Below are 15,740 nucleotides of genomic sequence, written 5' to 3' on the forward strand. Positions count from 1 at the left end.
TTGGTGCATTAATAACATTTTATTCTATTGAGCTTGATCATTCTGTCCAAAGATCTTGGGTGCTACGCAGGTTCAATACATACTAAGAATGGATGGAAAATAAAGGATTCAAACTGGCCACTTTGATTTTCCACCCTTTTTTGCATTGTGCCTTGCAGGTAAGCACTAAAACAATGAATGCATCTTAAATAAGTGCCTTCAGCAATGTTTGGCAGTGATAAAAATAATTCTGTGCAGGTATGTCAAACATCTGCTGAAAAACAAATGAAGACCGAAGATACAACAGTTTACTGTCATGGTATGAGCACTGCTCAGTTAAGGAACAGGTAATCTCTATAATGAGTGTCTTTGAACCTGTTACAGGGTTAATCCAGGATCTTGATAGACATGAAAAACATGAAAAACTTTTATTTGCAATAACTTCCTTTAAAAAGAGTATTTAGAGACCGGACTTAGAGAAAGGATGATAGTACTCCTGGCTAGTCTGGAGAAGTCTAATGTGCACCAAAAAGAGAGCCTGGAACTTTTTCCTGCCCATGCAAGGCATTCATTAGCCTCACAAATAACCGAAAAATCAGCACTGCTAGGGCTTTCACAAGTAGATGAGGGTGTCAAGGGAGCGGCAAAAATCCATCCCGCAGGCAGCGAGTCTCAGGAACCTCAGAATGCTGGCAGTGGCTTCGTTAGAAACCAGAAAGCTTTCCTATGCCAAGAACAGACACTAAAATCTCAGACAGTTAATGCAAGAACAGGATAGAGAGGAGTGAGAATATTCTGAGATTTTGAAAACATACTCTCACCAAGTGTGGACTGAAAGGTTCTCAGGATGGGCCAAATGAAATATTCCATTTCAGTGTTGACATTCTTTTAACTAAAACTAATTTCCAAACTGAAAACAACCCACCAAAATAATCCAAATTCCCATTTTTACAAATACTAGAACTGGATGTTTCAACAATTTCAAAGCTATTCTTTTTTTCCCAAAATATAACTTATCACAAGCAAACCTCCCTTTCTATCTGGGAACACAGTGGCTTAGTCAAATCAGCATTTTCAAACACAGCCTTTACTCAGAAAGCTCCTGACCACTTACACTGAAAATATTTTTCATAATAATTTACTGGTTGTCTTAGGACAACCGAATTCTGCAGTTCTGTGTCTGCATCAACTATTGACGCACATAAACATATTCCTCTAATTATTCCATATGCATGCAATGCCTCACCCTATTTCATTTTTATAACTGTGCATGCTTAACGCATTCCTTCTCTGCAATGTCCAAAACTATCTTTGCATTCTCAACAAGAAACATATTTCTCATTCACACATCTTGGGCCAAACCCAGATGGTATTAGTTTCCTACAAGGGTATTTCCTGTATGTCTGAATTGTCAACACGGCTGTGGATTGCCATCATTCTCCTCTTATGTACAGATTCTAGTCATGAAGAGCAAACCGTATATCCTCCACCACCCTGGTTTTTCCATTTGGCACATTTCATAAAAATATTCATGTCTGTCTTCAAATTATTAATATTTTTGCACAATTTTAGTTGAGAAGTACAGACAAGATCTATATGAACGATCCACAAGAATACTTGATTATTTTGGCTTGCCCTGATGCTCACAAAATGTTGGTGAAAAAATCTGGATTTCTCTGGATTTATTTACTCCTTATTTTCACATTGCTGGCAAATTACATATACTTTTTAAGACCTACTGAAAGAACTCAAATTATTTGATTACTTGAGTCAGTATTTGAAATCCAAGCTTTTTGCTAAGCTATAACAATTTAGGTAACTTGCATGATAGCCCTTCTGCCCTCTCCCTGGCTGTCCATCCCTGAGGCGCTGCTAGGCCAATGGGATTGGCAAGATAACAGTGAGAAAAATGCTTAGACGGTACCCAGAGAATGTAAATGCTTTTTTTTTTTCTTTGGTCCTTAGCTCCCATTCAGTACTTTTTCAGGAACACAAGGGTGCGGTCACTTAAGTATGTTTTTGACCCAGATACAAAACATAATGCGCATGTACAGTTTTTGTTGAAAAAAGATGAAATAATAGCTTTTTTTTTTTTTCCTGTCTGCCTTTGCATCAGGACTCCAGCAAGTGCAATCCTTATATTTCAAACAGTTTGATTTCAGGCAACGAATACTCTTCTGATGTGCTAGCATGTGGAAGCTTAAAACTCAGTAGCAGATGCTGGACTTCTAAATTTCTTCTCTGTTTGCATTTGTGCCAATAATATAAGATTGTTTACTGTTTGAAACAACTGAATGGACAAAGAACACAGGTATAAACAAATTAAAATTGGAGTAAATAGACATAACAGTTGTCTAGACTTCATACGGTAGATCTGTTGTATGTCTGATGGTAAAATGTTGAAGAATACTTACAGAGCTTCTAAGAATAAAAATTCTGATTTTGTCTATTATGTTTAGCATAATCATCTACTGAGAAAACCAGTAACATATGCAACCAGCATTTGCTTTGAAGATATGACACATCATTATCAAAACTATGCTGGATGCTGATGCTAAATATAGGCTGAAATATCCCTTTCCATGCACCCGGATTTCAGCAGTCCAAAAGTTCCTTGGATGTTAGGGAACAGAATAGCATTTGGTTTGTCTCTAGAATTTGAACACACATTCTTTGGCAACTGAAAAATGGTGATGTGTTCCCATTTTTTGTGCCTGCAGGAAAGCCTCACACTCTTACATGGTGGTTCTGTCTTGAGAGAATCCAAGACAAGCGGAGAGGTGCAAGATAAGCATCCATTACAGTTATCCTTTCATATGCTTCCTGTCTCTGTCCCATGTTTTTAAGGCACCTGAACTTTTCTGCTATGAATTGCCTTCAATTTCCCAATCAAAAAATATTCAGATAATAAGATTTTACAGTTTCTAAAAATAAAAAGAAAGGCATTTTGAGCTGTCTTGAAGAAAACACTAACCTACCTTTGTTACGTAGCTTCAGAGCCTAAAAGAAATCTGCTAAAGAAATAACCTTCAGTGAAGAATACCTTTGTATTGTACGTTGTAGATTAGTATCAGTTTTATAAGCCACAGAAATCACTCTTCTCTTAAAACAGTGACAGCCATACTCATAAGGACCACAGTTAAATCAAGGTTATGTTGCAAATATGAGTGATTACTGTAGTAATGTAGTAGGAGAAAAACAGAAAAACATACGTGGGGTGTATGTAAAGAAGTGCCTCTAGTCTCTATTATACTCTGGCAAATGGTACCTTCTTTAAGGTGCGTGGTTTTTTTTTTTTCTTTTTTTCTTTGGCAAGATGCAGACTGCTAGCAACTTACTTTTACAACTCATTGAGCAAGTTTTAATACACATTAGCATACATACAACAGCAAAGATATGGGAACCCATCTAAATGTAAATCTGTAGCTTTTCCCTTCTAGTTGGGTGTGGTTTGCTGCTTTCTACCCCTGCCTCACAGTATTTAAATATATACCTCATACGAGTGCAGCATTCCCCTTGCAATGAGAAAAGGCAAGTACCTGCTTTAACAGACAACAGTTCACTACCAAGAGCCACAGGAGAAAGGCCGAATTGTTTGCAAGACAGAATAATGTCATCAGGGCATCTTTGCATTTGCATCTCTCTTTTTTTGAAACTAGTTATTTTTTAATGTCTACAATTAGACAGGTCAACATTTCTGGTTTTAATTTAATGCAGAGAGTATGATAATTACTGTTATTCTGTTCTGAATTATATCCCTAAATTTCCATATAAAGTGGTCACGGTAAAACAGCATGAATTTGTTTTCAATTATCGGAGTATAGAATTTGTTGTAGGTTGGTTCATTTTACATAAGCACTGTCAAATTTGCTATGTGTCACCATACATCCTCTTTTTTTTCCCTCTCTCAGCACAAAAAGTCTTGCAACTCAGTTTGAAGTGCTGTAGACTTTTTTGTGGTCACTTACGAAAAGTCTTACTTTAGCAGCCTAGGGAGATCTTTGCAGCATTGTAAGATTTCTTTTCATGTCATATTTTTATCTCTAGCAATGACGAAAGCAGCACTGATCTGCTGAAATGTCATGCCATTTAAAAGCATCTTATCTATTGAATTATAATTCTTAACAAACTTTTTTTTTGACAGCTCTCTGTCATTAGATTCTGTGTTTTAAGCAAAAAGGAGATTTTATGAAATGTGCTATTGAAAAATGAAGATATGTTTTAGATACATAATCAAGGAATGAGAACATGAGACTACCCAAGGAGATGGCTGAGAGGACCATGGTCAAATAAAAGAATTGGTAGAACAGTAAATCACCAACAGGATTAATTGGTATTGTTTATGTGTCTACAGAAATAATGTTTGGTGGCATTAAAATGGTTTTAAAACATTAAAACTTAAAGTTAGAAAAGAAAGAAAAAAATCTTTCTTGATTGGAAGAGGTCACAGTACTGGTGAACAACAACAAAAAAAAGATTATTAGCATTTTGAGCATTTTGTCATCGTGTGATGTATTTGTGAAAGCTAATGTAATGTAGTCTGTTTTCTTTGGGGTATCATCTGAACCCATTTTATTGAACTATCCACTGAAAAATAGTGGCAAAATTTGCCTTTATCATAGAAGGTGTGTAAAGCCTAGAAGTAACAGAAAGAACAAGAAAAAATGCAAAGGTCATCAAGTCTTTTCTCCCAACTAATAAAGGATTTTTCTGGTCAATAAATTTCTTAATACTTACTGCACCCTTGTTCACTTGAATGAAGCTTTATCACTTTCCTAGAAGGCTGGTTCTACAGCACAAAGACCAAACCAATGCAGCTAAAAAGCTGTTAGGAGAAGACAGTCTACAGTGGAAGAATACCGAACACGAAAATTATAGGAGAGGAGACAGGCCAACTGACTAACTAAATAAATAAATAATGACCAGAAAATGGAGGAGTGCCAGGGAAATAAGAAGGAGTATGCTTATTTTTTACCTTCCCTTAGTGGCCTCCACTGGTGAACCACTCACTGAATTGCTGGTGGAATGTAAAGCTTCCTTGAAAATAAATCCAGCTGGGGACAGAGGTGGAATCACCACCTGTGTTCCCAGAGGATGAATGCTGCTTACAGCTCAAGAGGCCTCTGTGGTGCAGGAAAGTGTGTAATTCACACCTTCTTGAGCCAGCTTTACTGAATGCAATAATCATCTGGTCTTTATTTGAATCTCCCTCTTCCGGGACTGATTTCCACTGTCTTCTGTTATTCCAATTCTCCTAAAGTAGTACAGTACATAAAGTTTCCCAGTCCAGATGCAGACCTCACATGGGCTCATGGCCACCTCCTTGCAAGCACACTCACAGTCGTATGTCACTCTGCCCAAAACCTCTCAATTATTGGCTGGCTTTTGGCAGTCTCAAAGCTTTTAGCTGCTTCTAACCAATAATTGGGAGAGTTGTCAAAGCAGGATTCATGTCTTACTAGAAGAGTGTGAAGGAGGCAAGCTGTGGGTTTGTGTTGGGGTGGTATCTGCATTTATAAGTTTCATATACTTTCTTTAGGAGGACGGGAAGAATTGTGTTATCACGGGACAAGGATTTTCATTTGGATTAAAGTAAAGACTTGCCCAGCAATACAGCAAACTCTGGAGTTGAGGAATTAAAAAAAAAAAAAAAAAAAAAAAAAAAGGACAGGACTAGAAGTTAAAGGTCCTGCATTTAGTGGCTGGCTTCTTGAAAGGACTATGGAGGTAAGGAAAAGGAAAAAATGATCAAAGCCATGTCAAAATTTTGTATTTTCTGCAACAAAAGTAAGAAGAAAGTAAGAATTCAGTTCTAAGTTTCAGTGCTACCTTTAGATCTTTAACCATTTTTACTTATTTCTGTTCAAGTCACTTCTGTTCTGGTCACTCCAGTGTTTTCTTTTGCTGAAAAATTATCCTGCATAATAAATACACATGCATAATTCCTGTAAATGGGTGCTCTGACTTTTCCCCAGTTCCAGAAAAGCCCCACTCAAAATCCATGCAGAATTATGTTTATGTATCATCATCTTACTACCTTTTGATAGGCGCTAGAGGAGTGGAACTTCATTATTTTATTGGAGATTTCAATTGTCCTGTAAAAAAATGAGCTTTTTAATGACACTGAAGACATCAGAGCAGAAAACCTCCTTTTTATGGAGGGTACACTTTGGCCATCATCATTTTTCAGCCAAATCCTGCCCTGCACATAACTGGACAAAAACCACCTTTTGCTTCAGTAGAACTTGCGCTTAAACTCAAATACGGCCCTCTTTTTCCTGTTTAAATATAAATGTAAAGCATTTCTGTATCTAAAACTGTTTTAAATTGAAGTATTAAAACAGTGCATTGGTTAAATCAGTTAAAAATATTGCTAATATTTTTTTATAAAAAATCCTTAGATAACGGCAAAGCTCATTAAAAAAAAAAAAAAAAAAAAAAAAAAAAAAAAAAAACCTGCAGCACAACAGGAAAAAGGAAATGCTTTGGAGATAGGGTCTAGTGTATATACACTATACTAAGCCATGACATCAGCGTAATTATTTTTCCCCTAAGGTAAATGTCTTATGTTACAAATTCTTCCCTTGCCAGAGGCCTCAGGCCCCACAGATGTTCAGATAGCAAAGCACTTGAGTTTTCAACACCCAAGAGGTCTATGGGAGCTCCACTGCTGTACCATAGCTACAGCCCAATCAGTTTCTGCTTTTCTCATTCTATATTTCTTGTCCTCTTTCACCTGTCAGAGAGAACTCCTCCTTGTCTTTCTCAAAATAGTTGATAAAGCTTTGAAAGGCAAGGTGTGCCCTTGCAGCAAACCTTTTTTCTAGTTTCTACTTTTGCTGTAGTCAAATTTCCATCCTGTGTTGGAGCCAAATTTCCAAAACATGTTGATTAAGCAAATACTTGCCTCTGAGAAAAATACTTGACATTGATCTTCAGCTCTACAGTAAGGTCTAAAGGAAGGTTCAAATAAGCTGAGATCCTTTTGGGATCTCCTAATTAGAAATCTATTTGAAGAGCTCATATGGTACAGTCTGATTTAGATGTTCCATGACCTCTTCCCCATGTCCTTAACAAATAAAACTCCTTAAGATCAAACACGTGGTAATGCATGTTATGGTATTTATTACATAGGAAATAAAGTAAATGAAGGGTGATCAAACTGCCTGAACAAGTTACCCAGCATTTATTTTATAACAGTAGATGAAAACAAATGATATAAAGACATTAGAGTTAATATTTTACACCACAAATAATAGTGATCCGTAATATATATATTTGAAGCATGTTTTAAAAGGCACTTTAAGCCTTTTTAAAGAGCTGCTACTCATTTACAACATGAATGTGGGATTGTGTAAATGAAAAAGATGTTATGTATAAATATCACAATTTTATATGAGTGAATGAATTGTGAAATCTATTTTAAAGGAATACTCTGAATCTGCTACCCATATTGTTTACTACGAAGCCATACAGAATAATGAAAATAAATGGATATGTCTGGTTTGCATACTAAAATGAAGTATTATTAAGGTTACTTGATTAAGGGTCATGCTTAAAATATGATCTACTTTAAATGAGCTAGTTAGCAATACCAGTTAAAATATTCCCATGTATTATTATATATACTATAGGAAATAATAGATTTATTGGTATAATGAAATGCCAGCATCTCTTAAGAATAACTGCAGCATGTGTTTCTGTATTAAAGTATAATACCTTAATAACTCTTCAGTATATAACACCAGTACATAATATCACTACTTATGGGTGAAATATAGGGCTAACATAATGTAGGTAACCAACCATTGGAAAATAAAAAATAAAGAATTTTAAGTTCAATGCTTACAATTAATCTTTTACCCAGCTTCGTACTGACTTACAAGAATGTAATTCTGATTAAAATATTTGTCACCCTAAATTAGATCAAACTAGTTTTTAAAAAAATGTGTTTTCCTTAGCTGAAGTTTATAATCTGGCCTAAGGAAAATCAGTTCTGAAACAAATATAGGATCGATGCAAAATCTGCAATTACCATGAGTAGAAAAGAGTTTAAGCTAAAGAACTTCATAGGCAGACATTGGAAGTGTGAGCTTCCAGGTTTAGTTATGATAAGAGACTGCACATTGACCTAAGTGACAGTCTGAATAATAAATCTTCATTTCAGCCAACCATCATTCTTTGTTTTCAGCAGACACCCCAATGGAATAACAAGATATGTCTCATTCTTCTCTCCCTTCCTTATATAACTGTTAAAGGTTATTCCTTCAAATAGTGTAGTGTGGAATGTCCTACAAGTTAGTATGTCATGTACAGATTTTTGGTGCTGGTTTCACCCAAGGGGAAACCTAAAAAGTGAAGGATGTCAGGAGGTTGTTAAGATGTCAAGAGAAAGATATAGAAGTTGGACATGTAGTATCTAATTCTAAAAAGCCACAAATGAAATATAAAGGCTGGGTTGCTGGTTTCACAACATCAGAAATCTATCATTTAATTTCATAATTAAATAAATTAAATAACTAAAAATAATAATGAGAATAATTCTGCAAGGGAAAATCTGAAATTTGGTATACAATTATTCAGTTTGACAGTACAGAAATGAACACTCCTAATGGATTTTACAAGCTATCTGTCAATTATCACAACTTAAGAGATACAACACTACAGAAAGCTATATACTTCCTCGCACAATAGGGATCATTTCAAAAGCTATGGAAATTGTGGCAGTGATGAAATTGGAAATAACAGGTTTGCCAATTAGTAATAATGTGGAAAATCCACATGAACAATTGTTTCCCAAACCCAGAAAAAAATTAGTATGGAAAAACTCAGCTAGATTTCTAATTGACTGTAAGTCACCTAATGGCTTGATGCTGCACAGATTTCCATATCTTAGAGGAATGTTTCAGAAGTTTTTATTAAATGCAATAGTAAATTGACTTTTTAGAGTACAGTGAAATTGTCTGACTTTGAAAAACAGAAAGCAACATGACTTTTCAGGAAGTATAAATGCATTCTAGATACAAAGAAAGTAATATATTGCAGTCTGCTGGAATAATGCAAAACAGAAATTAGTAGAAATACTGTCCTGATCCTATGAATGCAACTGGCCATACTTACTACCTCACAGGTCTCGTGGTTCATTCATTTGTCAAGTTCTTGCTTCATGTGTACTTCATTAAAAGCTCTTAATTCAATTTTCACCTGTTTGCTCTATCAACAACTTCACTTTCACAGTGAGACTGCTCCCATGACATCAAGTGCTAAATAAAATCCTCAGCTTAATAACGGAATGATCTTCTCTTACTAATACTTGCAATAACTCACCTTGAATGGCAGGCCTGGTGTGACTCATTGACATTCCTGGGCCCTTAAATGACTCAAACTCAACTCTCAGGAGAAGAAATAGGACTGTCTTTGTCTGGGCACAACAGATAGAAACATTCATCAGGAAACTTTGCAATACGCCTTACTGTTCCCAAAGCAACGGATTTGCCTCTGTTTGCTTCAGACTTTATCTGAGTAACTTGGTCAAAACTCTTAGAAACTTATGTAATAATATCTACAATCAGTTCAGACTCAGCTGCAGGATTGTTTTTGGCTTGTAAAGGAGAAAGAGCTAGATTACCAGTCTCTTCATCCACAATGACTGCAACTGATTTGGCAGCTCTAACTAGACTTTCAAAACTAACCTTTCTGATAACCTCCAGAAACTAAACTTTTTAAGCAAACAAATTAGCAAATTTTGTCTGCCTCTAAATTAGGAGGATTCAGATTTCATTGCACAAATCTCTTTGTATGGAAATCTCTTGACCTATTTACATCTCCATTTCAGAATCAGGTTTCTTGTTGGTTGTTGTGATTAAATAGGAAGCATGGCTATCATGTTGAATTAAAATAAATTAAAGCTGTGCGCTTTCCCAATTAGGCCTTTTGTGGGACATCTTTCATCAGGAAGACAGGCCCATCCATCAGTCTGAATTACAAATACATTTTAAAAGCTTCATTCTCTCTTATAATTTAAAATTTCATAATTAGTTATCATGGGTGTGGTAGAGTTGCAAAATGTTGTGTGCTTATGTGTACAGTCGGAGTGCTTGAATCTATGACAGAGTCACTGGTTTTGAGAGGTTGGCAAACCCTGAGTTAAACTCCAGAACAACTGTCGGCTTGTGAATAATCACATATACAAACTGAATTTGAATTGTTAATTAAATATTCTGTTTTATTTCTATGCCTCAGCTTCCCTCCCCTATATTACCTCTGGAGAAACAAATGAAGTTAAATTTTGTTCTTAGTTTATACAACTAAAATTTTAGTCGTAGTAATATTTGATACTTTTTTAGAAGCCAAAGGAGAAAATTGCCTTCTATTTAAGTACACAGGGTTTTTGCATTGTCACAGTACATTACATAGATCTGATGTTTAACATATAACTGTACTAATCTTTGTGGCAAATGTAATAACAAAAGAAAGTTGTTTGGAGATTTTTCTATTTTTATTTAAAAAAAAAATAACAAAAACGTTTCTATTGAAGGACCACATGTAAAAACTATGGTTTCTCTGCACAGAGACCAAGGCTGCTTATTACCTACAGTATACTAGCTATGATGAACAGACCACCATAGTTGTGACAACTGATGTTGCTGCCTCCAGGGTAAAACAAAGGTTTACATATTACACAAGCAATTTAACTGTTTTCTAAACATATTGCCAAGACAGTGGGAGTTGGCAGCCAGCACTGTGTTTTAGGTTTTGGATACTTGGATTAGAACTGACTGCTGATTATAGACCTTTTTATTTGTCCTCTACGAATTACAAGCAACCTAGTAACCCAGCAAAGAATCCTTCACAGCACTTAAACTTGTCTTCTTGGCTTCCCAAAGATTACATACACAAATCACTCCACAAAAGTGGTGCAAGAGACTTGTGCATAGATAACTACATAAGACAATTGTCTTGTTCTAACTCTTAAAGAGTTCTCCAAAGTGAAATGTTTTATAATCCTTTTTGTGCAGTAGTCAGGAAAGAAATAAAAGAGTTTGGGCAGAGATTATCCACAAGAAAGAAACTTTTTTTTGGGTTCCAGCTGCAACACAATAAGGAACATAATTAACTTCACAATTCTTTGTGTTTTTCATTTGACTGCAGGGAGGAGATGAAAGAGGACTGTTAAGCCTTGCATTCCATCCCAATTACAAGAAAAATGGAAAGCTGTATGTGTCTTATACCACCAACCAAGAACGGTGGGCTATTGGACCTCATGATCACATCCTTAGGGTCGTAGAATACACAGTATCCAGGTATCATTAGAAGTCTAAAATTCACAAATTTTGTATTTATCAGCAATCTTCTTCAATTTTGTGTATCCTATTTCTAAAATGAACTCAGACTTACATGTACAAAGCACATACTTGGGCACTTGCAGAAAAATTATTGCTGATATTTATTTCAAACAGTATTTTTGGAATACCAGTAAGTATAATGATTTATGCTTTTTAAGACTTCAATTATTCTGTCATTTTAAAATTATATTTATTTCCTACTTGTGTATGGACAGCAAAATAACTTTTGTGAATGCTTAAATATTAAATTTCTCAGAAATTATTGTTGGGCATTTTTTTTACCAAGTTAAAACATCTGCCTCTTAAAGTATAATTTGAATGACTCCAGTTTATTTTTAGAAAGAAAACTTATGATAGTGAGCTGTGAAAACTGTTTTCATATCTTTGTATTGCAGGAAAAACCCACACCAAGTTGATATGAGAACAGCAAGAGTGTTTTTAGAAGTAGCAGAACTACATCGAAAACACCTAGGAGGACAGCTTCTGTTTGGCCCAGATGGCTTCCTATACATCTTTCTTGGAGATGGCATGATTACTCTAGATGATATGGAAGAGATGGATGGATTAAGGTACAAGAACTACCAATGTATAGATTTATGTGGTCTTCTCTTTTTGCACAATATTTCGGTCAGAAACAAAAATGATCAACAGTTGTCAGCACAAATCTTACACTTTCTTTACTGCATTACCTCAGTATTTTCAACTCCTGAACTTAGCAGTTAATTTTCAGAACAGTCTTACTACTTAGAAATATCTTGTAGTTGTGTGCTATCAGACCCCATAAATATTGGATTTCATCATCACCAGTACATGTAATTCTATTTAAACAGCAGTTAGACTTCTTTTTTTTACAAACTATTATTCTATGAACAGGACAACTTTATTGAGCAAATGTTCTAACAGACACATACCAGAGTCAATAACAACACTGTATCCCTTAGGAAAATGTCTAGAGAATTTATGAAGCAATCCTGCTTTGGTTCTACCTATACAATTTTCTCAACCAGCTTTGACCCTGTTTTATTACATTATAGAATCATAGAATGATTTGGATTTCAAGGGACCTTAAAGTTGATTCAGTTCCAACTCCTCTGCCAGGGGCAGGGATACCTTTCACTAGATGAGGTTGCCCAAAGCCCTATCCTATGTTAGAGTTGCAAAGTGTTGGCCCAATATTTGCTTTAGTTTAGAGAAAGCATGATACTGAGCCTTTACAGACCTAAAAGTAGTTGCTATGCTCTGCTCAAAGGCTTATTTGGCTCAGCAGAATAGCAGGTGCTCCTGAACCTTATATTGAGGATATCCTTAACACCAAGACCAGAGAGTAATTATTTTAAATTAATATAGAATAAGGGGGGTGACTGAAACAGATGCTGTGATACATAAAGTTGTTCTTGTTATCACATTGCTCCCCAGCAGAATGGTCAGAGGAGTTCTAGTATAGATATAACAAGGCAACATGTTGGCCAAAATTAATCTTTGATGGGTTCTGCTACAATTCTTAGGACTCTCACATACCATAAAAGACCAGTCTGGACATGAATATTAAGTAAAGTACATCGTTTCTTTTGCTGATTCACTGTAGTATTATATGGGTTAAATATACTAGAAAAATACTTTAAAAAGACAATTATTTTATCCTCCAACTTTCTCAGTGATTTTACAGGTTCTGTATTACGCCTTGACGTAAATACTGACCTGTGCAGTGTCCCTTATTCCATACCACGGAGCAACCCACATTTTAATAGCACAAACCAACCTCCAGAAATCTTTGCACATGGACTCCACAATCCAGGCCGGTAAGTAAATTACAATTAAATTGAATTACTCTGGAGCAGGTACCGTTTTCAGCCAGGTAACAAATTTTGTTACCAGACTAGATAAACTATTAGGCATGAGTGCCTAATAAAGGCACTCATTAACCTTTTTAACAGCCACTCCTCCACCTTCACATATATGTCACAGTTAGAAACAAATGTGTATTGGAAAAGGGGAAGGAAGGAGAAGAGAATTCACAGCTATTGCAAGTCAAGACTGAAATGGAAGAAACAACATACTGGCTTTTTTTTTTTCCCTCTATATTTTTTTCTTTATGAAACACGAGAACTTAAAGCAGAGAGCTGGTAAAACACAGCTGGGATGGGAATCTGAGAAATTAGAACAGTAGAATCTTGATTGAGAAAAAAAGGCACATAGAAAACAAATGAGAACATCTGGTGAAATCTAAACAATAACAAGGAGGAGAGCAACACTTTAACTAAACACATAATTCAGCAAATTAGGTGGGTGGTAGTACTGAAGTGACATTTAAAGTCATGGTTTAAAAAAATCAGAAATTCAGAAGCTGTTCAGACAGGAGTTGACCACCAGACTTCTTAAAAATCAAAAATTTCTACACCATGTAAGTCAACTCATTTAGTTTGGTTAAAGCATTGCTTATTTCCAGCGTTGTTGAGCAGAGTAGATTCCAACACTAGGTAAAAGTATAGTTTTTGTCCATGTTATATAAAAATCGTGCAGGGATGGGAAAGATATTCTCTCTTATATTCAAATCTGATGCATCTCTCAGATATTTTGGCTCATTATGAAGCAGGTCCCTCAAATGCATATAAGCCACAATGAAACAGTAATCCCTCAAAATGTGACACTTCACACTATTGAAGCCATTCTACTGAATCCATATATTTCATGAATTTTCTTCTATTGTCTTGTCTTACAGCTGTGCTGTGGATCGCCACCCAACAGATGTAAACATCAATTTAACAATACTTTGCTCAGATTCAAATGGAAAGAACAGATCTTCAGCAAGAATTTTACAGATAATAAAGGGTAAAGACTATGGTAAGTTCCATCCAGGGTAAAGCTACTGGGAATAGTAGGCTTCTCTGACTATGGAATAATAAATAGAAAACAGAAAACAATAAAGGACTGTAAAGCCATGAGAACTAACTTACTGCATAGTCAGGATAGGTAACCTACATAAGACAGAATATATGAAAGTACAGTACGAGCAGTTAAAAGATGAAAGATGAAACAAAATTTAAATGGCTGAACTTTGTTCTTGTTTTTGCAGAATATCATGTAAATAAGATTCAAGAAATGTGCTAGTTGCTAGTCTCTCTAAGATCTTACTGTAATTGCAAATGATGGCTCATAAAGAAAAGATTTTGGAATATCAGGAAGTGATGAAAATGTATTCTTAGTCATTCACAAATAACCTTTTAAGGTACAGAATGGAAATCTCATGTAATGTGCCTCCTATAATGGAAAAAATGAGATAGACAACAACAGAACAAAACCAAACAGGGAAATGACTGAGCTCTGTTTAAATGTTACTAAAAATGAACAACTTGGAGAAATGCACTATGCTACTACTTCATAATAATAGACTAGTTTAGATTGCAATAGAATAAACATACTCAATTAGGAACTTAAAATTTTAGAATGTTTTATGTGCTCTCTGAATCAGTATGATTGCCACTCACAATTTTAATTTAATGTTTAACTCTGATACCTACTAAGATCACTTGCTTGTTCAGGGAAGCCAGGTGGTAGTTACTCTGAGCTATCCCCTGCCTTGGTTGACCATTTCCCAGCTTCTAAATACATGGTGGTAAAAGGTGGTAAATTTCAAAGGTGTTTAAAGGGATCAAGGACTGACATATTTCCTGGAACATAATGTTTTCAGGTTTTATTCATATCTCCAGTTCTTCCACCTGTACTGTACTTAAAAGCAAAGCAGCTGCACTGGCTAGTAGCACAGTCCCAACGTGTAATGCAATTGTTCTACTTTAGTTATTGCATGTATTTTCTGTGTGCATTTTATAAAAGCCAAACCAAAGAATAATATTTGGTAAACCACTGCTCCAATGGAATTTTGACTGCATCTTTATTGTAGAGTAAACTAAGCAATATTGTGTCTATCCAGAACAGCTTGCCAACATTAATACTAGGCTGTGGGTTGACTGCTTAAATAAAAAGAGCTTATCATCCTTTTCTCCCACATTTAAAATTTCAGCTCTTTCTCATGTAGAACAATCTAGGAAATTCATTTATCAAAGACCTGCAGACAGCACTCCAACTAAAAATAAAGTTCCTATGAAACAAAAAAGTCTGTTGGCTGTGGCTTTAATTTGAAGTTATGAAGTTAGGATTTCAATTTGAGCCTGCTTTTACCCTAAGCAATATTTGATTGCATGCATAGGAACATTTGCATTGAAACTTCCTCAAAGACACGATTTGATGTGACTAAACTCATCAGTTCTGAAAAAAAAAAAAAAAAAAAAAAAAAAAAAAAGTGTAGGAACTGAAATTATAATAGCAGCAGGAAAAATTACCATAAGTAGCTACATCCAGCAAGACTAATGTTTTATGGGAAGTAAGAGACAAACTGTATTTAAAACTGTGATTTTGAAA

At 35.3% G+C, this 15,740-nt stretch overlaps 1 protein-coding gene across 1 annotated transcript in view; it reads left to right on the forward strand.

Moving 5' to 3' along the window:
• The window catches only part of HHIP (hedgehog interacting protein), a 79,854-nt gene that overhangs the window by 40,633 nt on the left and 23,481 nt on the right, over positions 1-15,740 (forward strand). The window contains exons 5-8 of the mRNA XM_084517440.1: positions 11,131-11,282; positions 11,720-11,893; positions 12,980-13,123; positions 14,044-14,165. Of these exons, the coding sequence (XP_084373566.1) occupies positions 11,131-11,282; positions 11,720-11,893; positions 12,980-13,123; positions 14,044-14,165 (592 nt within the window). The remainder of the gene's footprint in view (positions 1-11,130; positions 11,283-11,719; positions 11,894-12,979; positions 13,124-14,043; positions 14,166-15,740) is intronic.

This window comes from Aythya ferina (assembly GCF_964211825.1).
Source record: "Aythya ferina genome assembly, chromosome: 4".
Classification (NCBI taxonomy): Eukaryota; Metazoa; Chordata; class Aves; order Anseriformes; family Anatidae; genus Aythya; species Aythya ferina.